The sequence below is a fragment of the Malus domestica genome, chromosome 06 (assembly GCF_042453785.1).
Source record: "Malus domestica chromosome 06, GDT2T_hap1".
NCBI lineage: Eukaryota > Viridiplantae > Streptophyta > Magnoliopsida > Rosales > Rosaceae > Malus > Malus domestica.
Genome location: NC_091666.1, coordinates 25,079,078 through 25,104,365, shown reverse-complemented (window position 1 = coordinate 25,104,365; position 25,288 = coordinate 25,079,078). Strand labels below are relative to the sequence as shown.

General features: G+C 37.5%; 2 protein-coding genes and 1 long non-coding RNA gene across 7 annotated transcripts; all 3 read left to right on the top strand.

The window, feature by feature from the left end:
- The first annotated feature begins 3,716 nt into the window (after positions 1-3,716).
- Positions 3,717-4,539, top strand: LOC103437449 (uncharacterized). Its single transcript, XR_529698.4, has 2 exons — positions 3,717-4,042; positions 4,171-4,539. It is a non-coding gene; the product is annotated as an uncharacterized lncRNA (long non-coding RNA).
- Positions 4,540-15,224: 10,685 nt separating this feature from the next.
- LOC103437450 (granule-bound starch synthase 1, chloroplastic/amyloplastic-like) lies at positions 15,225-19,499 on the top strand. 4 transcript variants are annotated; one of them, XM_008375917.4, is made up of 14 exons: positions 15,225-15,554; positions 16,145-16,509; positions 16,601-16,681; positions 16,826-16,924; positions 17,039-17,128; positions 17,316-17,379; positions 17,487-17,587; positions 17,682-17,791; positions 17,899-18,142; positions 18,227-18,406; positions 18,501-18,692; positions 18,785-18,871; positions 18,982-19,110; positions 19,196-19,499. In XM_008375917.4, exons 2-14 carry the CDS (start codon positions 16,159-16,161, stop codon positions 19,310-19,312), a joined length of 1,845 nt encoding a protein of 614 aa, XP_008374139.1. In that variant the 5' UTR covers positions 15,225-15,554; positions 16,145-16,158; the 3' UTR covers positions 19,313-19,499. The 4 variants fall into 4 exon arrangements, with proteins under 4 accessions (XP_008374139.1, XP_008374140.1, XP_070679137.1 ...); XM_008375918.4 differs by having other exon boundaries at positions 15,437-15,554; positions 16,149-16,509; XM_070823036.1 differs by having other exon boundaries at positions 15,520-15,629.
- A 2,889-nt stretch (positions 19,500-22,388) lies between these two features.
- On the top strand, positions 22,389-25,265 carry LOC103437444 (glucan endo-1,3-beta-glucosidase 11-like). 2 transcript variants are annotated; one of them, XR_001790300.3, is made up of 4 exons: positions 22,389-22,791; positions 22,913-24,057; positions 24,258-24,430; positions 25,058-25,265. XR_001790300.3 is itself a non-coding variant. In XM_017332935.3 (4 exons), exons 1-4 carry the CDS (start codon positions 22,728-22,730, stop codon positions 25,124-25,126), a joined length of 1,455 nt encoding a protein of 484 aa, XP_017188424.3. In that variant the 5' UTR covers positions 22,391-22,727; the 3' UTR covers positions 25,127-25,265. The 2 variants fall into 2 exon arrangements, 1 of the variants encoding a protein (XP_017188424.3); XM_017332935.3 differs by having other exon boundaries at positions 22,391-22,791; positions 22,913-24,061.
- Positions 25,266-25,288: the final 23 nt, after the last annotated feature.

Below are 25,288 nucleotides of genomic sequence, written 5' to 3'. Positions count from 1 at the left end.
TTTTATACCCAAACTACCCCCTAAATGGATGGGCTTCCAAGACTGAGTTGGTGGAATGGGTTGTCGTTGGTGAAGAACGGATTTGAAACTCGTTTGGTGCTGCATCTGCCAATTCAACGACATTCTAACACCTAGAATTGAAGCTGCAGTGGTGGTGGATCCACTGCTATGGTGGTTGGTATATTCCAGTGGCTGTGTGGTTGGAGAGAGATGGAGTGAGATGACAAGTAAATGGAAAAATAAGAGGGGGAAGCTGAAGATAGTTGGGGTATGTGCAGTGCGGACCATGAAAGAAGATAGTTGGGGTATGAGACAGCAATGATACCGCAGTGCAACTAGACAAGAAAATAGTTAGGAATGTCGGTACTACAAGGTAGAGAATGCACAAGGTAAAGTAGAAAATGGACACCAAGAATTTATGTGGTTCGGCAATTTATGCCTACGTCCATGAAACAAGGATCAATCTTCACTATATGAAAAAGATAAGTACAACAAGAGTAGTCTTACCAAGCCAAAGACAATGCTTGATGGATACAAGAAAGTATGACACACATTTTCTATCACTCTAAACTTCACTCACAATGTGTAGTGGAACACTCTCACTCTCACTCATAGAGTGGAACTCTAGCTTTGGACTTGATCCTTTGCTACTCACACTTGGTTCTTAATTGGTTACTTCACTACAACATCACACCCATATTTATAGGTGAGGGTTTGGCATTCTATTAGTTTCTAGTGTATTCTTCAAACCTCTAGCATAGATAATTCTAGACTAGCCACAAAATTGTAGCTTCTAGATATTTCCATTTGCAACCAAGGAAGCTAGTACTCTCTGGCTTCTTCCATCAACTTAATAACATGTTAGAATTGTATAGCATGCTCCAACCACCTCACTTACTTACTAGAATAATCTAGAACATTGATCATGGGCTGGACCATATACCAACAGTTGGTATATTCCAGTGGCTGTGTGGTTGGAGATAGATGGAGTGAGATGACAAGTAGATGGAAAAATAAAAGGGGTAAGCTTAAGATAGTTGGGGTATGTGCAGTGCGGACCATGAAAGAAGATAGTTGGGGTATGAGATGGCAGTGAGACCGCAGTGCAACTAGACAAGGTAAGGCAAGGAAAGGCATAAGGGAGTGGATTTGGTAATTGGCATGTTTGGAAAGGCAGGGGTGGGTGAAGGGAATCTGATTAAGAAATTTAATTTAATTAAGATATAGATGAATTTTATTATATAAATTTAATTAAGAAATTTAATTTAATTAATTAGTATGCAAATAATTTATTTATGTAAGGGCAATTTAGTAATTAACTTAGTTTTAATTCCGATTGAAGTGAATTAGTAAATAACTTATACGGATTCAACATCATTCCTACTTCGATTCCAGACAGTTTTAGTAAACAACTCCATCAGGAATCTGATTCTGATTCCAACTCATTTCAATTCTTCCTTAATCCAATTTCTCTCAATCTGATTACGAATTAATAAATGCATCCTTAGTATCTTTTGCTTTGATTGTCGACTTGCGAATAGGCAGCAGCAAACCATGATCATCACCAAAGTAGTCACCACATATGCCTCCACGAAATCCACTGAAAAAAGACATTCTCACAACCTAGAAATCGAGCAGCTCACTAAACACAGTTATTCGAGATTGAGGAACGAAAAGATTGCGAATTTACGCAGGACTCAAGATTGCATTGACCTTATATAGACAAGGGATTAAGGATTTTAAACGAATTACAAGCTAGTTTCCCTTTAGTAATCCAACTTCCTGGTAAATGTAGGAAGTTCGTGTTTTGAATTAAGTGGTATTCCTTGTTTAATTATAAGTAGTGCTTTTCCTTAGTAGTTTTGGAAATTGTTTAGATTAAGAAACAATTAAACTAAATTAAAAGAAAAAGGGTTTATCTTTGATTCGCAACTCATCTGCCCAACTAAAGCTCTTTGACTTTGCTTTCAAATAGCACTTCCTTTTAGAGGGGTCCAAGATTACATCTAGTGCTTCATCTTTATATCCCTTTCGTTGGTGAATCCTCTGGTGCTTGAAGGGGCAGGAAATCCACTTACACCGCAGCATTATCAGAAGAAAGACCAAATATGAGCTGAAGAATCTTTGACCATATTCATACGTCTCCCTCGTAATATTCGATGTTTCCAACTACTTTATACACAACGCTATTAGATGCGTTCCTCGCCGTCTTTGATACAACTAAAGACATCAATAGGTCTTGAGTTTGATTTATTTATTTGTGGAATAAGCGTATCTAATAATCATAAAAATCTTCTTAGTTGGGTTCTTTCTAAGAACGAAATTTATCATAAACAATTATTTGGCTTGCGGCATTTAATCCTCACTTTATTAGGAGAGGTTTTGCATTGAAATTTCATGAAACAGTTAAATTTCATCAATCAATGAGTTGCTGCCCAAATTCTATTTGATATCTCATCTCTTACACGAGCCATCTCCCTAAGTTGGCCTTTGAGTTATGTCAATCTCAATTGGATTGTTTGAACTGCTTCCCGCCTCCTATTGATTTTCACTTTCAACAATCCCAGTACTAGAGATTTTCATACCTTAGATGAAACCCATGATTTTTTTTTTCTTTCTAGGAATTTATGAGTGAGATGAGAGATGAGCCGCCGTCAAATCGAGAGAAACAAGGGAGCAAGAGGTCTGAGATGGAGAGGAAGGGGTGGAGCTCATGACATGTGAGAGAGGAGGCGAGCTCAACTCGCGACATCTGTGAGCGAGTCATATAGGTCGAGCGTGAAAAAAGAAAAATGAAAACCAAAAGTGAAAACTGGTTTACTGCGTTTTCACTTTTTGGTCTTATTTTGATCTTTAACTTTCAGTTTTGTTCGTATTTAATATTTTTTTGAAACTAAAAGTAGTCACCAAACGAACTTTTAATTTTCAAAAAAGTGATAAATAAAAGTAAAATTTGTGTATCAAATGCCTTGTAAAAAAAACAAAAATGTTAAATAAGATTATCATAAGTTATGTATTTAAACCAAAGATAAAAAGTTCAAATATTCCATGTGTGATGATAGCATGCGTGAGAACTGAGCAAGCTGATTGACTGACCAAAACGGCATCGAGCATAAACAAATGAACGTTAACGCAACAAGCCAACCAGAGCCCCCCTTCTTCCCTCCAAGAACTCGCAACTCCCCAAGCTAAAGGGACCAACCCTCCTTAGTAAGTTACAGCTCACAACCAAAGCATCTTCGTTGTTGTACCCAAAGAAAAAGGCACTCTAACCTACTCTCCCCCTCCCCCAACCTAATGGTGCACCTACCTCTATCAACTAAACCAACTTTCACGCCTCACACTCTCACGCTTACCCTTCTCACATCATTCAGTTTCTTAATGTGAACATGCCCTACAAATGCTTGACATAGTGCCTCAATAACAAAACTAGGCCAAAAAAGAAAATCGATTGGAACCCAAAATTTTTTTTTTGCACGCATTAATTCTGTCTAAAAATAGTTTTGACCTCCACACTAGATTCATTGTAAGATATGAATTAGTGGATGCATTTTCGAACATCTACCCCGTTTATTCACGTAACTGTCGATTTTAGATTTTTTTGGCAAATCAAACGCCGTGCAATCACAACCATCCATCTATCCGACCAACCAAAACACGCCAGCGTGGCAAAGAATCTCAACACGAAGCCGGATCTAAATTTTAAAATTAAATCCCGTTAAATGCGGTTCGATGAAGTCCCCCTTTACCCGCGAACGCGTATAAATAACGGCCCACCAAAGGCGCCACCCAACGCCTCTCCGCAACGGAAAATTAAGAAAAAAAGAAAACGAAATCGCAAAGTTCGGGTCCGAGATCCGGCGAGCCTCGTCGGGTTTCGACCACCTGAATTCGAATCATTAGTTTCGGAGCTCCGAAACGCACCGTTTCTCTCCTCTCGTCGACTTCGAGTTCTCCGACAATGAAGGGGTCCGGCAGTCTGGTCGCGTCGGTGGTCGCCGTTTCGACGGTGGCTCTGACGACGTCGTCACCGTCCAACCAGGTACGCATAAAATTACAAAATGCTGCTGCAAGGTGTTGTTTTTTCATCAAATTTCATGAAATTAGTTTATGGATCTGCTAATATATCGGAACCTTAATCTAATTACGGCGTTAATTGCATTTGATTAGGGTTCTTCTTCCCCGGCGACGAAGAACGGCGGACAAAATTCGAATTCGGCGTCGGATAAGGATAAATTCGAGCCGAGATTCGACGGGTTGAGGTTCATTGAGACGCTGGTGACGGCGCACAGATGATTAATTTGACGGCGGAGCTCTGGAGTTAATTGTCAGCCCCGCGATTAGAATTCAAAGGAAGAAAACTTGTGCTTTCCTTTTTCTTTCCTCTTTATTTTTTCTTATTTTTCCGAAGTTGAAGACTTTGGCTTCGATTTGTGATTGGGTCCCTTTTGGGTGTTTAATTTAGGTTCTCCAATCTCATAATTCATATTAATTACCATTTAATCTCATATTAATTCAATGAGAAGCTTTTTCTTTTTCTTTTTTTATTTAATTTTAATTTTTGAAATTTGGGGGATCATATGAATCTTCGTGATTTCCAGAAGTACATGTGACAAGGTCTGGACATTGTTTGTATTTCGTTGTAAATTGTCGGTAGCGAATTGGGGTTTCTTGCTGCGAGACGAAATTACTTGAAATTGTACAAACAATTAAACATAGGGAACTTAAAGCTCCGGTACTATTTATTTTAACGAAAAATTATATTTTTACACTAAAAAGTCAATCATGGTATTATTCAGTTTATCTTTATTTTAACATTATTGTTAAAACTCAAAATTTTCAAATAATTGTCATTAGTTTTCTTTAAAACACATGCTTCTGGTTCCAGTTGCTGTTTTTCAATGTTGGAAATTACGTTTTGTTTTTTGTTTTTGACTTTTTGTTAATTGTTGATTGTTAATTGTTAATTGTTAATTGTGAGAAGAAAGGATTTGCTGGGTTTGATTTTTGTCTTATAATTTCTAATTACCCAACGTTCTGGGGTTGCTTTGCTTGCCCTGTATATTATTTTAAATTTGGTAGTTATAAAAATAAATTAATCGTACACATTATTGGCCAATTCGAGTGATGTGGGAATGAGATCCTCTTTGGATCTCAGATTCCTGTCCTTTCGGACTAGGCAATCCAGAGCATTCAAGAGGGAGAGATATCTGAGCGTTGAGGAGAGACGTTATGTGTGAGATGGCTAATAGGGATAGCACAATTTAAATTAAAAGGTCCAGATTGTTCTGTTCGCGGGCTCCAGATCCCAATCCCTTTTGTTATTTACATGACTTTCATGTTACGGAATGTTAATGTTATGTAAAAAGTTAAAACGCATATCATTGCTTGACTAATTTGAGAATTTAAAATACGGTTACAGTGACAAATTCACTTGCGATATTTGGTTTTTAATGTTGGCTTAAAATTTCGATTCCTTTGTTTAACAATTCTACGGTACTTGGGAACATTGGTTAGCCGTATAATTTGACACCAAGATCTCTGGCTATCAAGCCTATCATTCTATGAATCTTTGTCGTGTCGCTGGTTGTTTGGTAACCAGAGGAAGGAGCATATAAACAGATCTTTGCAAGAAAATGGTGGTACAGCTACCGCACCTTTATGAATTAGATTAACAAAGTTTCCAACTACTTTTTATTGATAAAGTAGTTTCCATCTTCGGATGTGTCGATGGCCATTTAGATTTTTGTGGTGAGACATAGAGACCAAGATGGTGGAGAATTTTGGGTATCGTGAGCTTACACATTCACACGTTTATAATACTGATTACGTGATTAGATTCTATTTTATAACACTCTTGCATAATTAAATTTTCTTCTGATCATGTTTTTCAAATTTCATCACGTAATAAGTGCTATAGAGATGCCGGTGTGTTTCCGGTGATTACAAGATAGAGTCTCCATATAAGGATGGGTCTCCAACATCCTAAATTTTTTTTTGTTTTTCTCAATCCTTCAATTGTTTTTGCTTTCTATTTTTAATTCTACGATGACTGGAAACCACATAAGTTTGTTTACAAAAAATCATGAGTGGTCCAACAATGACTATGATGTTTACCTTCGTAAATTGTAATCCAACCATTTTGATGACTTCGATCTATAGAAGGATTGTGGTTGAGATTTAATCTAAAACATATAGGCCACACCTTGTACTGGTATTCAACAAAGCACTAATATTCATTTATGAATTAGGATTCGGGAACACATGTTTTTTACACACTTTTTTTTTTTTTTTTGACAAACAATATTATCTAAACTAAGAGAGAAGATATGAGTTTAGCATCACAATAAGCTAGCAATAATGTGACTCAAATTCATCATTGGCGAGAATTGAACCTAAGACCTCTCACTTACAAGTGAAGAGGAATATTACTAGACCGTAGTACTAAGTGGCCTACTTCGTACTGCATTTCAACGATCTGAGCAGTTTATATTTTAGTAAATTATTCATAGATTATTCTTGTAAAAAATTAGAAAAATTCAAAATCATAAAGACATTCATTTGGAGTGAAGAAAATTGACTAATACGGTTCTACAAAGAAACGCTAAATTTAATTCAACGATCATATAGTTTCGGATTTGAGTGATTTTTGACATATGTTGTCTTTGAGATAAACCATAAAAGATTGACGATTAGATTGTTAAAATACATTGCTGAGTAGATCCCACAAAAACGTGTGTCATCAGAATCTAACCCATCATTTATTTATATTTTAAAACACTTCTGTTTTCTTTGAGAGTCTTTGAGATATTACAAATTTGACTCTTTGATTACATTTTGTTATCTACGTGACAGTTTAAAGACTAAAATTTAGTACTTCACAATTTTGCAGTCCAACAGATTCTGCATATTTTATTATTTTATACATTTATTGTTGTGCTTTGGCCAGTCAGTGTAGTGTGGAACCGAAATTCAAATTACAACCTCACCAAAATACAAACCCACAGTTGAATAGAATAAAATACAATAAATAAAGACACTAAGAAATTTACTAGGATCGACAAATTGTTGTCTACGTTCTCGGAAAGATAATGCTTTTCACTATGAGGATAACTAGTACAAGATATACTTATGTAAAATTGATATAACCCAAACTCGAATCCCTTATACACCCACTCACAAAATTCCCCAAGAGCTCAGTCTACCCCATGAATTTTCTCTCCTCTGTGTTCTCCTTCAAATGCTTACCAAATGCACAAATATTGCATCTGGTTATAGGCATATAAGAGAAAGCATGCACAATTGCATCAAGACCTGCTTTCAACTTTGCTTGTGGCAATCATCATGTCTCTCTTGAACAAAGACTTCCACGCCATGACCGAAAGCAAACACAAAATCACAAATGACTGCTGCCATTTCTTTGTAGCATTCACAAAATTATTTATGCAAAATTGTTGCCAACTTATAATTAATCACTAATTTATGAGCCAATCACAGCATCCAGTACAAAAGTGTTGATTTCTTTACTTTATAAATTTTGGTATAATTGCCGTGTGTTGTTCCTTTTTTTATTTATTTTATTATTGCAAAGAAACATTTGTAGAGTGACTTTCTCACACTACACATTCGTAGAGAGAAAGAATTGAGTCCCAATTTTGATGAGCCACTTTGTAGAGTCCCTTGGAGCAAGTTTTGAAGATGTGGCTCTACAAATTTAGTCAAAAGTAGATTTATGGAATTTGTTGGAGATGTTTTTTAACCTTTTTTTTCTTTTTCGTTTCTTAGTTTTTTTTTTTTTTTGTTAATTTATTCAACTTCAAAACTAGACAAATTCAAAATGCGTAAGGGAAAAAGAGTATTATTAATGTTTGACAAGGCAAGAAGAGAATTTAAAAAAAGAACATATTATAATATTAAGAAGGAAAACACGACTAAATCACGAGTTGGTTTGTAATATTAATTTATAATTTAGACAATGATGCATACTTTATTAAACTATTAAAAAGTGATGGCCACAAGTATGGGGCGAAGCTCTTGGTTGAATGTTATTGCAGCCGCCACACCATAGCTTTTGGAAAAAATATGGGCCAATGGAAATGGAGGATAAAAATGAAGGGAAAATTAGTATCCAGTACCTAGTTTCTATTATTTATTGACTAAGATCTTATCAGTTTTTAGATTTTAATCAAATTTTTTATCATTAATATATTAATAAATAGGTTACATAATTTTTATAATAAAAATTATTAATTGATTTAGAGTTTTAATACTCACACCCTTATTAAACTCCTAATTAATTTTCGATTCAAACATTTCCAAAATATAAAAAATAAAATTAGAATAAGTTTGCACTCATTAAATTATATGTTCTCATTCTTAAAATATAAAAAAAAATTATATGAAAAATGTACCCTTTTTTAATATAAAATGTACCCTTTTTTAATATAAAATGTACCTTTTTTTATATAAAATTCATTCAATCTTTTCTCTAATCCATTTTTAAAACTTTTATGGGTACATTCTACTTTTTTTTGTCAAAGAGTAGATATTATTAAATACTAATTGAAATATTTACATCAGATCTAGAGTGTTGAACAACCACTCAGGCTCAAACTCATCCCAAGAATGCGCTCCCCCCATACGCGTGACATAAAATGCCACAAGATGCGCAACCTCATTACAGACATGAGGAGTGTAACTAACCTCAATAGAACAAAATTGTTGCTTAATAAGATTAATATCCCACAAAATAGCTTCCATAGTTGCATCAGGTTGCAGCTTCCCATGAACCATATCCACAAGAACCTTGGAATCAGTTTCCACATGAATGTAATGTTATTAAGCATAATAATGTTATTATGTCCAGTATAATAGAAGAAATTTAATAATGTTATTAAGCATAATATCTTCTTTTCTTTTTGTGTTTTTGAAAAATGTACTCATGTTTTGGTACAATAATTTTTTGGTTAGTTTTGATAAACGTACCCATGTGTGTGTGTGTGTGTGTGTGTGTGTGTGTGTGTGTGTGTGTGTGTGTGTGTGTGTGTGTGTATTTAGTGTAACAGTCCGTCCCTAAAAATTAGGATTTATAAGTGAGTTTACAAAAATGCCTTCGAGGCAAAGTGTTGTCTTTTGTTGACTGTCGTGTCATGTAAGGTTCATTTTCTTGGCGTATCCTCGTAGTACTCGTAGCTGCGAACGTGTGGGCACAAACGGAGCACAAAAGGAGATATTAATGTTTAAAGTTGAGGGTAAAATTGTAAATTAATATTTTCTAGAAAACTCCAGATTTCTGGAGTTTAATCTGGTCATGCCACGTGTGTGGCTGAGATTGAAGCAAGAAAATATGGGTGGTGCAGATGGGAAATAAAGGAGGAACAGAGGAGAGAAGTGGAGGAATGAGGAGATGAGAGAGAAAAGAACGGACTTACCAGAGAAGAGGGAAAGGAGGGAGGAGCAAAATGAGGGGAAGGGGCCGGGTTTCCCCTTGACCCGCGCGATGACCCGATTCCCTTAGTGTTTTCCGACGGTTTTCTGTCCAAATTTCTGGCTTTCTTTAACCTTCCATCACCACCAAACCTCATCACAACATCCTAGCACCTAGTTCTAACCAAAACCCGACGAGATTTTCTTTGATTGTGCAGGGAAAACCACCCACGGGCCCGAGGGTTTCTCAGTGTTGATCCTCCTATTATGAAACATTTTCTCTGAATTGCCACTACCATAACACTCCTATAGAGGCTAGAAACAATGCCCAATCATTGGTAGGAGAATCGGAGTTGATTTGAAGACGAATCAAGAACCACCCAAACCTAGGGTTCCGGCGGATTTTCATGAAATTGGGGCTTTTCCAAGCACAATTGGCCTTGGTCACAAGTATGAAAGTTACTCTACTTACCAAAATCTTTATTTCTGTGAAATTTGGTAATTTTTAGAAATAGTTGAATTTTTCGGCAAGTCGAGACGGCCAACCACCACCTACGGCTGCGCGTGGGCCGAGGTATCCCCTGACCTTCCTAGGTTAAGTTTGAATACCTTGATATCATTTGTGAGGTCCGATTAACGAATTTCTGTCATTTGAACCTAGTTTTATTAAGGTCCGCCATTCGATTATTATAGCAGTCACTAAACTTTGATATATTGTAGTGCATGATATTTGAGGATTTTAGAAACTTACTGATCGGGAATCCGATGTACGGATCTTCCTGAATAGGATTTGTAAGTTAAGTGTTCTATTGACAAGAACTCTGAGATATGGTTTGGTAATTGTTCTAGGCGCCAATTGTTCATAACGCCTCGAAGTTGTGCTAGGGAATTGTACTGTGGACTCCAGGTGAGTGGGCTTTTGGTTTTCAATATATGTATATATATGCTTTATGTTTTTCCCAGAAAAATTGATTTAAATGATTTTGTGTTTTATATGCCATGTCAAATGTTTTATATTTTGGTATATGCTTTTAGTAGCTGTGTATTCATTGTTTGATGTTGCGGACGCTTAGGTAAGTTCCAGGTGAGTATGTGTATTGATGATTGTGAGTTGCTTTATGATGGTTACATATAGAGGCATTTAGAGCTCATAAACTTGCACCCCGGTGTTAGTGCTCCCGTCTGTGGCCAGGGCACAGTCTTTCACGTGATGTTCACCTCCCGCACTGCACGCTCACCTTGGACCCAAGTTAGGTGCACAGTCATGTTGTACAAACCACTATAGGTGGTTCCGACTCGTAGGTGACCCACGATTATTCGCACAATCTTCACGTGATCGTAGCACTTGAGCGTACTTATTACACCTAGTCCTGTCGTACGAACCACATTAGGTGGTTCCAACTCATGTGCAGGCATACTTGATGAGCTATAGGTTCAGCCGTACAGGCCACAATAGGTGGATCCGACTGGCAGTTCACTTTTTATTAATTTACTTCACCTGGTTTACTTATTCATTATGCTGAGATATTTGATATGGCATACATGTGGATTTTGGTATTTCGAGTATGGTTTTGATATACGTATGTATTACTATTTTCTGGGAAAATTATACATGTTTTACGGTAAGGGGTTATTATTTTTAGAAAGAGAAATGGTTTTGAAAAGCTTTGTTTTTGCCCACTCACATTTTCTGTTTTGCGCCCCTCTAGATTCTAGTAGCAAAGTTTTTGTATCGACGATGATTCGTGGCATATCCCAGTACTGGTGGCTTCCTATGATGGTACAATCCTTATCTTACCTTATTGTGCTTTACTTATACTCTGACATCACGTGTGAAATGGGTTCATACCTGCTCACCGCGCACTCATGTACTTAGGCACTTTTAGGTTTAAATTTATTCACATTTTCCACATCCTCACTTTATGGCTTCGTCACCTTCCAGGTGTCAGGCAACACAGCTCGATTCGGAGTCCTAGTGAACATTCCGGGTCGGGATGTGTCATATAGACACAAAAATATTGAAGAGTATAATTCATCTTTAATATTTTTAATCCAATAAATTATGGGTTTTATTTAAAATCTCATTAATATAAATAACTACAAATTTCATTTTTAATTTAAAAATATAATAACTTACATAGAAATACATTATTACATTTATATCAAGAACTTCGATCAAAAAGTAAAAACCACGAAAGTTTTAGTCAAATAACATGGGTAATTAGGAATCGCATCCAAATTGTCCTAAAATGAAATTATAAAACTATAATATTAGTTCTATGGAAGAAGAAGTGGAGTTGGGAAAATATAAAATAGAATCTGAAGAACGCATATGGCAATAATTTGATGAAAACTTGAAGTGCACGTGGGCCATGAAAAAAGTGGTTCGTGTTTAAATCTTCTGTATACATTTTGTGTGTGGTCTTTTTATAACTTGATTATTAATTAACACGTATTAGGCAGAAGATTGGAAGATAACTTGTTGCTTGAGACTGTACTTAATATGTGGATGGTATGAGACTATGAGTAGTGTGACTAAAGGCGTTTGCACTTTACAGCAGGAATGTCATTGATCTGATCTATGAAGTGTTAATACAGAAGATTGAAAAAATAACTGTATTTTGTTGATGGAGTCTAAAACAATGAATATGTAATCAACACCAGATTATTTGGTATTGAAATACAATCATCTGGTTTAATTAATTTACGTTATGTATACTCTCTTTTAAGTATTTTGTTATAAATGGAGTATGATGACTGTCAGAGCCGGTGATTGGTGTGTGCAAACAGTGCACCTATTCAGGGGAAAATTTTTAGTTGTGACGGGGAATACGGATGGTACACCACGTATTTTTATGCAAGTAGTGGAAATTTTTAATTTTTAAGTTATTAACCTTTTAACACACATAATCCAACATTTATATAAGGACAAGTGATGTACCACTTCATGTGACGCGAACGCTGAAAAATCTCTCCTATCCAGGACCCAAAGTTGTTGGAGGCATCAAAACTTTTGGACCCTGATAGGCGCCCTAGGTCTTCTAAGCCCAAATATTTGCCTTCGTCTTCATCTTCGTATTCTTCGCTACCAGAGTGACAGAGTCAAGGACACGCACCTTGATACTTTGCAAGTTTGCAACTGCAAGAGTAGCAAGATCAAGATTGCAAAAAGCACTAAAGCTGCAGATTGCTGCGATTTGCAATAGAGTAAGATTTTCTCCCTTTCTCTTCCTTTCTATCTCTTTCTTTCTATTTAACGGTTACAATTAAGTAACGTCAATTTTTTGTTTTGAATTTTTTATATTAAGAAAAAGACAAAAAAAAATAAAATAAGGTGAGAGAAAATGATGATAATAGAAGGGGGGATAATCATTCTCATTTGCAATTGCAAAGCACTAAAGCAGCAAAACACGAGTAGGTAATTTTCTAATTTTTTATATTATATAAATTATGTTAGTAATTTAATAATATATAATCTACGTTGGGATGATAATTTGAATTGGAAATCTTTGTTATCTTGTGTAGGTAATTTTTCAAACAGAAAAAAAATTATTAAAGCTATGCTTATTAAAAAACAATCTGATAATATAAAACGAAAAAAAAAAGAGCAAAGAATAAAAATTGCTCAAAGTTAAAAAGATTTTTTTTTCTTCTAAAAAGAATGATTTGCTTGAAAATTTAATAGAAAGTGATGTTGGTGAAGACTTGCAAGATGTTGGTGATGAGTCTCATGATCACAAAAATGGTGGTGATGTAGAGAAAGGTGTTTGTGATGAGTCTCATGATGATTTAGGTACTATGTCCCGGTGTTGTATGTTTTTTCTTCAAATAATATAACAAGGGCGTGAGGGCCTAGCAACCCAACTTTGACTTGGTTCCAGCCCTCGTTAAATATTTCTTTCTAATATATGTTTGTGTATTGACAACATACACAATTTAAGCATTCACTCTAGACACTAAAAACTCAGAATCAGCCCTGATGACTACACACGCAATCAACTTCACAGAAATAAACAACCACATGCAAAAGCAACAAACACAAAAAATACAATAATTCGTAGTGGTTGGGCCGATCTTGCTCGCATCCACTTCATGATCCCCTGAAAATTTCTCTAGCAAAGAATAAGAATAAACTTTTGTCTACAACTGAAACCCATGAGCTTTGGTTGTTGAATGTGAATCTCATATTGAAGAAAAAAAAAATACATTGCATTAAGAAGTTGAACTAATCTTCATATTGCTAAATTGATTTTATGGTGAAATCTCAACTTCCGACCTTCAATGGCCTTATCAAACCCTTGGTCTTAATCTATCTTGTTCATCCTACATTAACTGATTATACCACGTGATTGTATTCCAACACCATCCAACAACTTTTCAACAATTACAACATTTGTAAGCCAATTCACCTTATTAAGATGCCATGGATTCAACAAGTCAGGTTACTTTGCTTGAAATTTGAACTTCCCCATTACTAAGTAAAAGGGTAAAGAGCAAGTAGTCTTGTTGGCAAGATGGCATAGAAATGTGGCCTTATTCACAATGCAAATAATGTTGTTCCTTCTACTTTTCTTAAGTTCAATGGCATTAGTAATTTTAAATCACAAAAAATGGTGCAGAACCAACTCTTCCGGTCAAATCAAGAAAAAAATTGATAAAAAAGATGTGTTGAAAGCAATTTTCCAACTTAAATTAGTCTGCCAATTCATGCAGCACCTGATCATTGTGATGAAGATTGCTGCTTCAACGATGTCCGTGCAGAATATATACAAAACTGCAACTTGATGCATTTTTTTAAAGGTTTCCACCGTCGATTATCTCACCAACTCCACATTCCATAGGAGTCAACAAACATGTGGAAGAAAGCAACGTTAACGTACCAGGTAGCTTCACTGTTTCACAAAATATCGGGATGTCGTTTTGTACTTTTTTCGCATCCTGTGGGGGAACCGTCAACCTCAGAATCCCCACCACCACCAGACCATGCATTCTCAACCGCACACTGCTCGCAACGGTGTCGTTTCCGCCACTTGATTCAAGAAAAAGATTTTCCGGTTGCTCTCTTCCAACTTGCAATGAACATGAGGTGAAATGAGTCACCTCACGTTTGTGGGAGGTTTAATGGTGTACTCTGAACACCGTCAAATGATAATATATGTATTTGGATTTTTTAAATGTCCTCTAAAAATTAGACATATCATTTATTACGAGATAAGTATTTTAAGTGCATATTCTCAAAGACACAAAATCGGGACAATCTGTCTATTAAAATATGAGTATCTAGCCCTAAAACAATTAGCAATAAGGGTGAGCTAACTCCTTACATGCAACGCCTAGTAATTTTTTGATGTGATCGCCTCACAATCATACAAAATCAATTATCTATCTCTTATATTATAGCACGTGTATTAAGTTATTAATACTATACTATATATTTAAAAAAAAATATTATTTATATCGTCCAACTATACTTTAACAAGTGAATTAATAACATCGTTTGTTAAACCAACATGACGGAGTGACTGCATGTGATCATTCTAGAGGGCCAGAAAGCTCGACCATTGCCATTTTGACACGTTTCATGCGACAATAATGTAGGCAGCAACATGGATGGAGCCAATGAAGGCTCACTGGGGTAGATGTCCCCTCTCAAGTAATTTGTTTGTTTAGTTGCAGACTACAATTATATAATATACACGGGTTATCTTTGAAGAAAATATATGTATCTAATATCCAACATACATTCATTCTACTTATACCCCATATCAAATATTATATGAGCAATAGTGCTCTTGTTCTGTCATTCAAACCGAAAAAACCCTCTCCCGCCTATCATGTACTTATATTTTTCTCATCACCTTGCCACTTTCCACTACTATATTGAAATTTTTGTAACATTAAAATTGTGACACATCATCATTTGAAGCCATCCTTAATATCATATTGCGTATAACCATACTATAATAAGGTTTTCTTAGTTGTTTTCGGTTGCCCCACTAGAAGAAATTTTTGGCTCGGCAGCAAGTACATAATCCCCACACTCCCCAGTTTCCATTTCGCACCAACACTCTGAGCTGGCTGTTGAGTGAGACTCGGAGACTGAAACCATCTCTGATTTTTGTGATCTGGTAAGTAGCTTCATCTGATCAAATCAAACAATGTTTTTGCAACTGATTTAAATTTTTGATTTGTCACATAACTTGGTATGATCCGTTCCTAGTTTTGCTAATATTTTGATCACTGCATGAAAGAATATTCAGAGATTTTCTCAATTTGTTATAATTTCAATTTTAAGTATTAAGGTAATCATTTTTGTGTTTGATTTAATGATACTTTCATTGTGTCTGTTGCTTGAGTAATCTAAAAATCCCATGATCTTCAAAGTCTTCAAATTTGCATGATCATAATTTTTGGGTCTATATTTTTTTATTAATCTGTCAACCCTATGAGCCTGAAACTTTACAAATTTTCCTTGGTCATCTTTTTAGGGTAATCTGTCTTTGATTTTGCTTGAACATCTTATTCTGTATTCATGTTAATTTTTTTGGCTTAAAAGTTGTTGACTTTGCGGACATGGAATTAGTCTAGCTGGTTACGAATTCCCTTTCATGTAGATTAGATTAAATTAATTAGAATACCGCTCGAATAAAAATAAATTTGTGGATTTGACTATACTTTTTTTCTTCTGAAATATTGGTTTGGTTGATGTGTTTCAAAGCAAGGACTCTAGAAATGGCAACTCTGGCAGCCTCACAATTTGTATCAAAGAGTTCCCATGTCGATGGAGCTTCAGGGTTAGAAATCAGAACAAACTTGGGGCAGATGGGTATGTGGAACCAACCCATGACTCACAATGGGCTAAGATCTTTGAGGAATTTGGATATGCTTAGGATGATGATCCATCCCAACGCGGTTGCTAAGCAAGCCATGAGGAAATCTGAGAAGGCAGAGAGTGATCGGTCTGTGGGGAAGATTGTATGTGGGAGTGGAATGAACTTGGTGTTTGTGGGGGCTGAAGTTGGTCCATGGAGCAAAACTGGTGGCCTTGGTGATGTTCTTGGAGGACTTCCACCGGCTATGGCGGTTAGTGAATTTTTTAAGTTTGATCTGTGAGTTTCACATTTCATCTCATTGGATTTAATTGAACTGATTTTTGTGCCTGATTCATTTCTAGGCTAACGGGCACCGTGTTATGACCGTGTCTCCACGCTACGACCAGTACAAAGATGCATGGGACACTAGTGTACTAGTTGAGGTAAGATTTGCAGATTCTATATGCTCCTTATACTTGAACAATGTTAAAATGTTTCGGAGATGCTTTCGCAGTTTCATGCTTCAGTGAGTAATGTGTGCTTTGGTGGAAATTCTCTTTGAATGATCACAAGTTCTATGTATACAGATAGAAGTTGGTGGTAGGGTTGAAACTGTTCGCTTCTTCCACTGCTACAAACGCGGAGTTGATCGTGTCTTTGTGGATCACCCACTGTTCCTTGAGAAGGTATGAAATTTATTTCCAATTGTCTGAGGCTATTTGCTGAAAGTTTCTAGGATATTGTATGAATATGTGTTGAATTAGATCTTCAACTGATGCTTGAGCAATGTGGATGTGAAGGTATGGGGTAAAACGGGATCCAAAATCTATGGCCCGAGGACAGGAGAGGACTACATGGACAACCAATTTCGCTTCAGCTTGCTGTGCCAGGCATGTCATGCTCTTTGTTTGATTTATTTTTCTCGAACTTTAGAAATTATCCGCTTGAAAGAACAGAAAATGAAACTATCCTGGTGTTATCTAATTTATCGGAGGATTTCTTCACGAAAAGCAATGGATGAATCTTACAAACCTGAAACACGCATAAAGTTCAGTTGTGAATTTTTCGATCTTTCAGGCTGCTTTGGAGGCACCAAGGGTGCTTAATTTGCACAGCAACAAATACTTCTCTGGACCATATGGTGTGCATCTTTCTCTTTTCCTCAAAAACTTTGTCTTAATAAAAAGTATAATTTCTTCGAAGAAAGAGAATAACTAACGATGTATATCCATCGGTACCACAATGCAGGTGATGATGTTGTATTCATTGCTAATGATTGGCACGCTGCTCTTCTTCCCTGCTACTTAAAAACCATCTACAAACCGAAGGGGATTTACAAAAATGCGAAGGTAAGGTAGCCTGCGTTTGAAGAGCACCATTTTAGAGTCCACAACAATTTTGTTTAAATGAAAACTGAAACAATGCTGGATTAATGAATGGCAGGTCGTATTTTGCATCCACAACATAGCTTACCAGGGCAGATTTCCTTATTCGGACTTCTCACTTCTTGATTTGCCCGACAACCTTAAGGGTTCTTTCGACTTCATTGATGGGTATGTATAACATATTACACATTTGATGTAGAAACTATACGATGGACTTTAAAGGTTTGTTTGCGGAAATGAGATATTGTTCCTTTTTGTGAATGTTTTGTTTGCAGGCATGACAAACCCGTGAAAGGAAGAAAAATCAATTGGATGAAGGCCGGAATACTTGAATCCGACAGGGTTGTAACTGTGAGCCCATACTATGCCCAGGAACTTGTTTCTGGAGAAGACAAAGGTGTGGAATTAGATAACATCATTCGCAAAACCGGCATCACTGGTATCCTGAATGGCATGGACGTTCAAGAGTGGAATCCGGCCACTGACAAACACTTAGATATCAAATATGATAATACAACTGTGAGTAACTCCTAAGAATTTTAAATTCCTTGATGTATGGAGCAGGAAAAGAAAACTTTGTACTGATCAGAATTGTATGTTCAGGTCCTAGATGCAAAGCCTTTGTTGAAGGAGGCTCTTCAAGCAGAAGTTGGGCTTCCAGTTGACAGGAACATCCCCGTGTTCGGATTCATTGGTAGGCTAGAGGAGCAGAAGGGTTCGGATATTCTAGTAGAAGCTATCTCAAAATTTGTTGGAGAGGAGGACTTGCAAATAATAATCCTTGTAAGATCTCGTTTGTTTGCTTTCTTTAGCACTTTTCTGTTGGCACTAAGCATAGAGAGTTGAGTTTGATGGAAGGATATGTACTTTCTATTAGGGAACCGGCAAGAAGTACTTGGAGACGCAGATAAAACAGCTAGAGATCAAATATCCTGGAAAGGCTGTAGGAGTTGCAAAATTCAATGTCCTGTTAGCCCACATGATCATTGGTGGTTCTGATTTCATGTTGATCCCAAGCAGATTCGAACCCTGCGGTCTCATTCAGTTGCACGCAATGAGATATGGAACGGTAAGGAGCTAGATGACTCCCCTTTCACCACTTTGTTCTCGTTTCATACTTGCATTGCTGATGTCTTCAACTGATGAATGCAACAACTTCAGGTGCCTGTTGTTGCCTCAACTGGTGGACTTGTCGACACTGTCAAAGAAGGTTTTACTGGATTTCAGATGGGAGATTTCAACGTCGAAGTAAGTCAATGCTTGGCTTGCATCTACGACACAGAATTGCACTATAGTTTCTATTCCTTTGTGCTACTTACATGACTATAACAACAAATTTCTCTCGTGATTTTTTTCAGTGTGACAAAGTTGATCCAGCAGATGTAGCTGCAATTGCTACTACTGTCAAGAGAGCTGTTGCAACTTATGGTACTCCTGCATTGAATGAGATGATCCAGAATTGCATGGCCCAAGATCTTTCGTGGAAGGTTAGTTTAACTCGGAGTTGCTAAGTCGAGTTTAATTTTTGGTTCTGCAATTAGAACAGTAATTGAACAACATTCTTTCATTCAGGGACCTTCGAAACAATGGGAAAAGCTGCTGTTGAGCATGGAAGTTGCTGGCAACAAACAAGACCTTGAAGGGGAAGAGATTGCCCCGCTTGCGAAGGAAAATGTTGCCACTCCCTGAGCATTAGGTTTCGAATATTAACGTATAAGCTAGTGTGCTAACTTCAAGAGAGAGCCTATGCTTGTTTGTGAAAATCTATGGGATTGTTCTATTGATCAATGAAGTTTGTAAGAACATAATGAATATGACTCGTCTTTGATGCGGTTGTGAAGACTTGGACACATTAGAACACGATGTTTTCGTGGAATCCTAAGCTCTACTATTGATCAATTAACTATCATGTACCGCATAGCATGGCAAACCTTTAAAATCTCTGCCATGCTATGCGGTACAGGATAATTAGAGTGATTTAATTGTTAGATCTTAATTTTTATATTTCTAACGAAATATCTTATGGATAGAAAGTTTAAGAGTATTTGATACTCCATAACACCATTAAAAAATCTAAACAAACTCGTCCGAGTCCTCCAAAAAGGAAAGATTTGATCAGTTGGAACTTTCAACCCACAATCAATTAGAAGTAACAAAAGGGCATATGATGGTGGAGGGAGGTAGAATAATAGTTAATTAGGACTCAAGTAATCAACCCAAATGCTCCGAGTAATAATTTCAGTAACAAGCATGATGATGCTCTAGGGCAAAATTCAACATATAAAGAGAAAAATTTAGAAGACAACTCCCACAAAAATACAACGCCTCTCAACTTCCGATATGCGATCGCACGCTAATTTCTCCCAACGTTCGAATTGCTATATTAGGCCACCCTCTCTTGTAGATTAAATAGATTCCCCATAATATTTGAATGAAATTAATTGTGGAAGGCACAAATGGACATGGTGGAGAAAGGAAGAAAAACTTTTATGGCACAAGTTTATCATAACGTTAGCATCCTATACCAATAATACATGTTTTTACATTACCAGTATAACGTGTGAAAGTAAATTCGTTCTATGTAAGTCTTTATGAATAAAAGACAATAAATTTTCGTAGGAGTGACACATGAGATGTGGACTTTGGATCAGCAAACATCTCATATTTTGTTTGCGGCCCTTGAATAATTAAACCATAAACCTTTAAAACAAAGCAAAAGCAAATCAGAGTTCAAGAAGATAACGAAGGAGATAAGATTTAGTATTCATCCCAACCAGCAACCAGCCAGAAACGGCGATTCACACAGCTTTCCTTTGATTGGCATGCATGCCACGTATCTTCCTTCTGTTCGGCAATTGCCTCTGCCGTTTTTCTCGAACCCTAAAAAAGCAACCAACGGCAATGACAGCCCCTTCAAAAAAAAAAATCTACTAATCTGGGCAATACAACAAAAAAAACAAGAAAACAAAATGCATGAAACTAAAATAAAGCCGATTCGTGTCCACGGTGAAGGAGGATGCGGGTACAAAAGTGGCAGGAGGGGTGAGTAGCAGGAGATGTTGGTCGCAGAGCAAGGACAGCAGAGCAGGAGCGAGGGTGGCAGAGAGGTTCCCCAGCCACAACCACCACCGTTGTCAAAATATTTCAACGTTTTATTATAAACATGGTTGTACATTTATTGAATAATTATTAAATTCCTAAACCACTTTGAATTTCAATAATTTTTAATATATTTAAATAAGCAGTTTGAATTATCGAGCAGGTAGAACGAGAAGGAAAATTTAAAAAAAAAAAAAAAAAGAACTGAGAATGTTCATATGAAATGAAAGCGTGGTTAACATTCCTCCTATTAAAGCAAAGTTTGCGGCGCCCACTCTATCCTTTCACCGCCTCCCCAAAAAGTTCAAAAAATAAAAAAAAAAAACCTCTCCCTGATTGAGTGGGATTGGGAAGGGGGATCATGTGGAGGTTGTCGGACAACAGTCATTTGGACCCCACCAAAAACCCCATCACCACCGCAAAATGCCAACACCAATGCATCAATCATAGCATGGATGTCAAGGAAGAATCAAAATAGCTCACACAAATCACACCCTTACACTTTCTTAATCGGAACGGGTAAAATTGGACAACCTTTTATTTATAGGAAAACTAATGAAAAATTTTTAAAATTTTTGAATTTTAACAAAAATGATAAAAATGTGTAGTAAGTGAATAGTACCAGGATTAACTTTTTAAAGTAAAAATATAGTTTTTCGTTAAAGTTAATAGTACTGGAACCTTTTCATTAAAGTTCCCTTTATTTATACATGGAAGTACTGTATCGGTAGGGGTGAAACTTAGATTAGGCCAATTCAAACCCACTCATGTCTAACCCGATTTTAAACCCGAACAAGTTTTTTTTATTTTTTTTAGTTATAACCCACCCAAACCCAATCCAATTCCAACTCATTTATTGACTGGGTTGAGTTTGGTAGATCATTTGCCAATCCATCCCTAACTCAACCCAACCCGACTAACCAAACATAATCTAACCAGATTGTAACTCATATCAATTAATACTCATATTACACCTAAGTGAGCCAAGTCCAAAAACCAGCGCGCTTTCAAATATTTTTTTAATATATTACCCTTTATAATTACTTAAGCTTTTAAGGAATAAGAAGCGTTGATTAGTCAGCCAGATTTATAATAGATGGATTTATGAAATTAAAGTTAGCTAGCTTTGATGATACTTGGCTTAATTTTTTTTAAGAATTCTTGGAAACTAAATTATTACAAGATTAAACCTGAAAAAGTTGGGCAACCCGAACCCAACCCAAGTAAACCCTAAATCAATTAAATCCAAACCCAAATGAACCCGAATGAAACCCAACTCGAACTCGAGCCATAATTGTAAAAGTTAGGTTAGGATTGAGTTGACCTTCCAACCCGCCCAAGTTACATCCCTATGTATCGGTAACTTAAATCAATAAGACATGTCACGCGTGAAAGATAAATATATAATATTGTTTAATTAGCTTAATTGTCCATTAGTAGTGTCTTGAATCAAAACGCATATCAACTGAAAAAAGTTAAATGCATAACACTGCTTAATTAGCTTAAGATACTGTTCACCGCGAATGCCAGTATTTCATACTTACAGTCATGTAATACTAATTTTAAAAGTTAAAACATGTTATTAGATTAACATGATATTACCGTTGTATCACATTGTTTCTTTCATTTTTTTTTACTTTATAAGTCCAAAATATCTGAATCCCCTCTACCAACGAAAACCTAAAGCGCTCTCTCTCTCTCTCTCTCTCTCTCTCTCTCATACTAACTAAAACGTAAGCTCTCTCCCTCTCCTCTCTCCCCCTCTCATCTCAACTTCACAGTTGCGTGCCTACTTGGACATTGGACCCACCGTCCCAGCTCATTTCTGAATTTGTGAGAGTGAGAGTCTGAGAGTGGAAGTTCACAGCTTTATACTATTACTCCTCACTCTCTCTCCTCAGAGTTGCCCATTCTCTCTCTCTCCCCTCGTTGTGGCCCAATTTGGAGTTGCCTGCAGCTACATTCTTCCCTTTCCAGTCTCCAAGCTGAGCAGTGAGCTCCAAAAATGGCAGCCACCACTAGCTTCCCCTACTCCTCTGCAATTTTCCTTTCAATTCTCATCATTTCAGGTAAAACCCAGCTCCCACTTTCCCTATTTACTTCCAAAGTTGCAATCTTTTTTGAAAATTTTGAATTCTGGTCAGCTAATTTACAACATTTTCTCTGTTTTTTGTTTTTGTTTTTGAAAAGGGTTCATGTTTCCAGAAACGGTAAATTCAATGGGGATAAACTACGGCCAAATCGCCAACAACTTACCCTCTCCCGACGACGTCGTTCCGCTGGTGAAAGCCATCGGCATCTCCAAGATCAAGCTCTACGACGCCGATCCCAAAGTCCTCAAAGCCTTCGCCAACACCGGCGTCCAGTTCATAGTGGGCCTCCCCAACGAGTACCTTGCCAAGGTCCAGGACCCGGCCCAGGCCCAATCCTGGGTCAAGTCCAATGTCCAGGCCCATCTCCCCGCCACCAACATTACCTGCATCTTCGTCGGCAATGAGGTCCTCACCTTCAACGACACGTCGTTGAGCAACAATCTCCTCCCGGCAATGCAGAGCGTCCACACCGCCCTTGTCGGTCTAGGCCTTGACAAGCAAGTCGCCGTCACCACCGCCCACTCCCTCTCCATTCTCCAGACCTCGTATCCGCCGTCCGCCGGCGCTTTCCGCCGAGATCTGACCGGCTGCATCACTCCGATCCTCAATTTCCACGCCAAAACCGGATCGCCGTTCCTGATCAATGCCTACCCTTACTTCGCTTACAAATCGAACCCTAAGCAAGTGCAGCTCGAGTACGTCCTCTTCCAGCCGAACTCCGGCTCCCTTGATCCTGCCACCAATCTCCACTACGACAACATGCTGTTCGCCCAGATCGACGCCGTGTACTCCGCCCTGGGCTCCCTCGGTTTCAAGAAGCTCCCGGTCCACATCTCCGAGACCGGGTGGCCGTCGAAGGGCGACGAGGACGAGGTCGGAGCGACGCCGGAGAACGCGAAGAAGTACAACGGTAATCTGATCAAGCTCATTTGCCAGAAGAAGGGCACGCCGCTCAGGCCCGGGTCGGATCTCAACATCTACGTGTTCGCCCTGTTCAATGAGAACATGAAACCCGGCCCGAGTTCAGAGAGGAACTTCGGGCTGTTTAAACCCGACGGGTCGCCCGCGTACTCAATCGGGCTCTCGACGGGCAACATTTCCTTTGGAAACTCTAATTCAAGTTCAAGTTCGGGTTCGGGTTCGGGTTCGGGCCAGGGACAGGTGAATCCGATTAGTAATGGTGGGTCGCCGTCTGGTTCTTCCGGCACGCCATACTTGTCCATTTCCTCCGCCCCCGCCACGGTAAGTCATTCAATTTCACTGTTTACTTTTTTACCGTGGATGATGTGATGGTTGAAAAAAAAGTGGTCCAGGTGTTGAGTCCTTATTGGTCGTCAGTGTTGATAAGTACCGGGGACGGTGGTGCCGCGGGATACGACGTCGTGTCGCATGTGATCAAATGGAATTGTTTTTTATTTAATTTTTGCTATTTTTGTTTGCAGGAGAGATTCCATGTGATTGGTTGGATTGCGATGATGTGGCTGCTGGCCTCGTTGTTGATGAAAAGCTGATAGCAAAATATCTAAAGTTGCTCAAGATCAGATCTCAAAATCTGAATGGACGGTGGAAAAGAGAGAAAATAAATAGAGGAGGTTGCTTGGGAATTAGGAACGAGGTAAAACTAATCCACCATGTTAAATACTATTTCCCACTATCATCATCATCGTCTGCTATTTTTAACTGTTGATGCATTTACGGTCAGTTGTCCACTTTCTCGTCAATGATTATTGATTTTTGATGCATTTTGAGTCTCACATGTATCAGCAGTCAAGTCAAGAGTCGTTCACTTGGTGATGTGTGACTGACTGTAGCGCACCAACTCAAATTTGATTGTAACACAAATTTGGAAATGAGCCCCATCAGTCGCCTACTCACGCATTAAAATTCTTTGACTCTTGATGCATTGTGAACACTACATGCACACCAACAGTCAAGAATCAACACTCGCTCGGTGATAAACGACTGATGCTAACATATCTCTTAGAAATAAGTCCTAACACAAAATTCCCAATGAGCCCCACCCCACACCTCTTGATGCATATAGGTGATATTTTCTTGAGATCATCAACTAGGTTTTGATTATTTGGGATGGTGTGGGGCTCATTTGGTGAAAGTGATGATGGTGGTGGGTGGCTTTTAGTCTTTTTAGTTGGCAATCGGTGGCACGCAATTCAATTGGTACCAAACCTTATTTATTTAATAAGTGCTTTTCCTAACTTTTCTCTCTTTTGGGCTTTTGCAGGGCAATTATTATTTATTTATAATTCAGTGTCTTAATAACAACTCTAGTGGATTAGGGGTAGGAGGGTGATTAGTGTTTAATTAAAGTTTAATGATGGTGCTGAGGAGCGTTTTAGAAGGCAGAGGCTAGAGGGGAGGGGCCCCCACTTTTGTATTTGTTGTTGTAAAATATTTTATCTTTCTCATGTACTAAAAGAGTTTTTTTTTTTTTTCTGTATTGACTGTAGTATTT

Coding starts and splice junctions, on each gene's coding strand:
- LOC103437450 (XM_008375917.4), top strand. CDS start 16,159: ATGGCAACTCTGGCAGCCTCACAATTTGTATCAAAGAGTTCCCATGTC. Junction 17,588..17,681: donor GGATTTACAAAAATGCGAAG/GTAAGGTAGCCT, acceptor AATGAATGGCAG/GTCGTATTTTGCATCCACAA. Junction 17,792..17,898: donor TCTTTCGACTTCATTGATGG/GTATGTATAACA, acceptor TTTTGTTTGCAG/GCATGACAAACCCGTGAAAG.
- LOC103437444 (XM_017332935.3), top strand. CDS start 22,728: ATGGCAGCCACCACTAGCTTCCCCTACTCCTCTGCAATTTTCCTTTCA. Junction 22,792..22,912: donor TTCAATTCTCATCATTTCAG/GTAAAACCCAGC, acceptor GTTTTTGAAAAG/GGTTCATGTTTCCAGAAACG. Junction 24,431..25,057: donor GCTTGGGAATTAGGAACGAG/GTAAAACTAATC, acceptor GGGCTTTTGCAG/GGCAATTATTATTTATTTAT.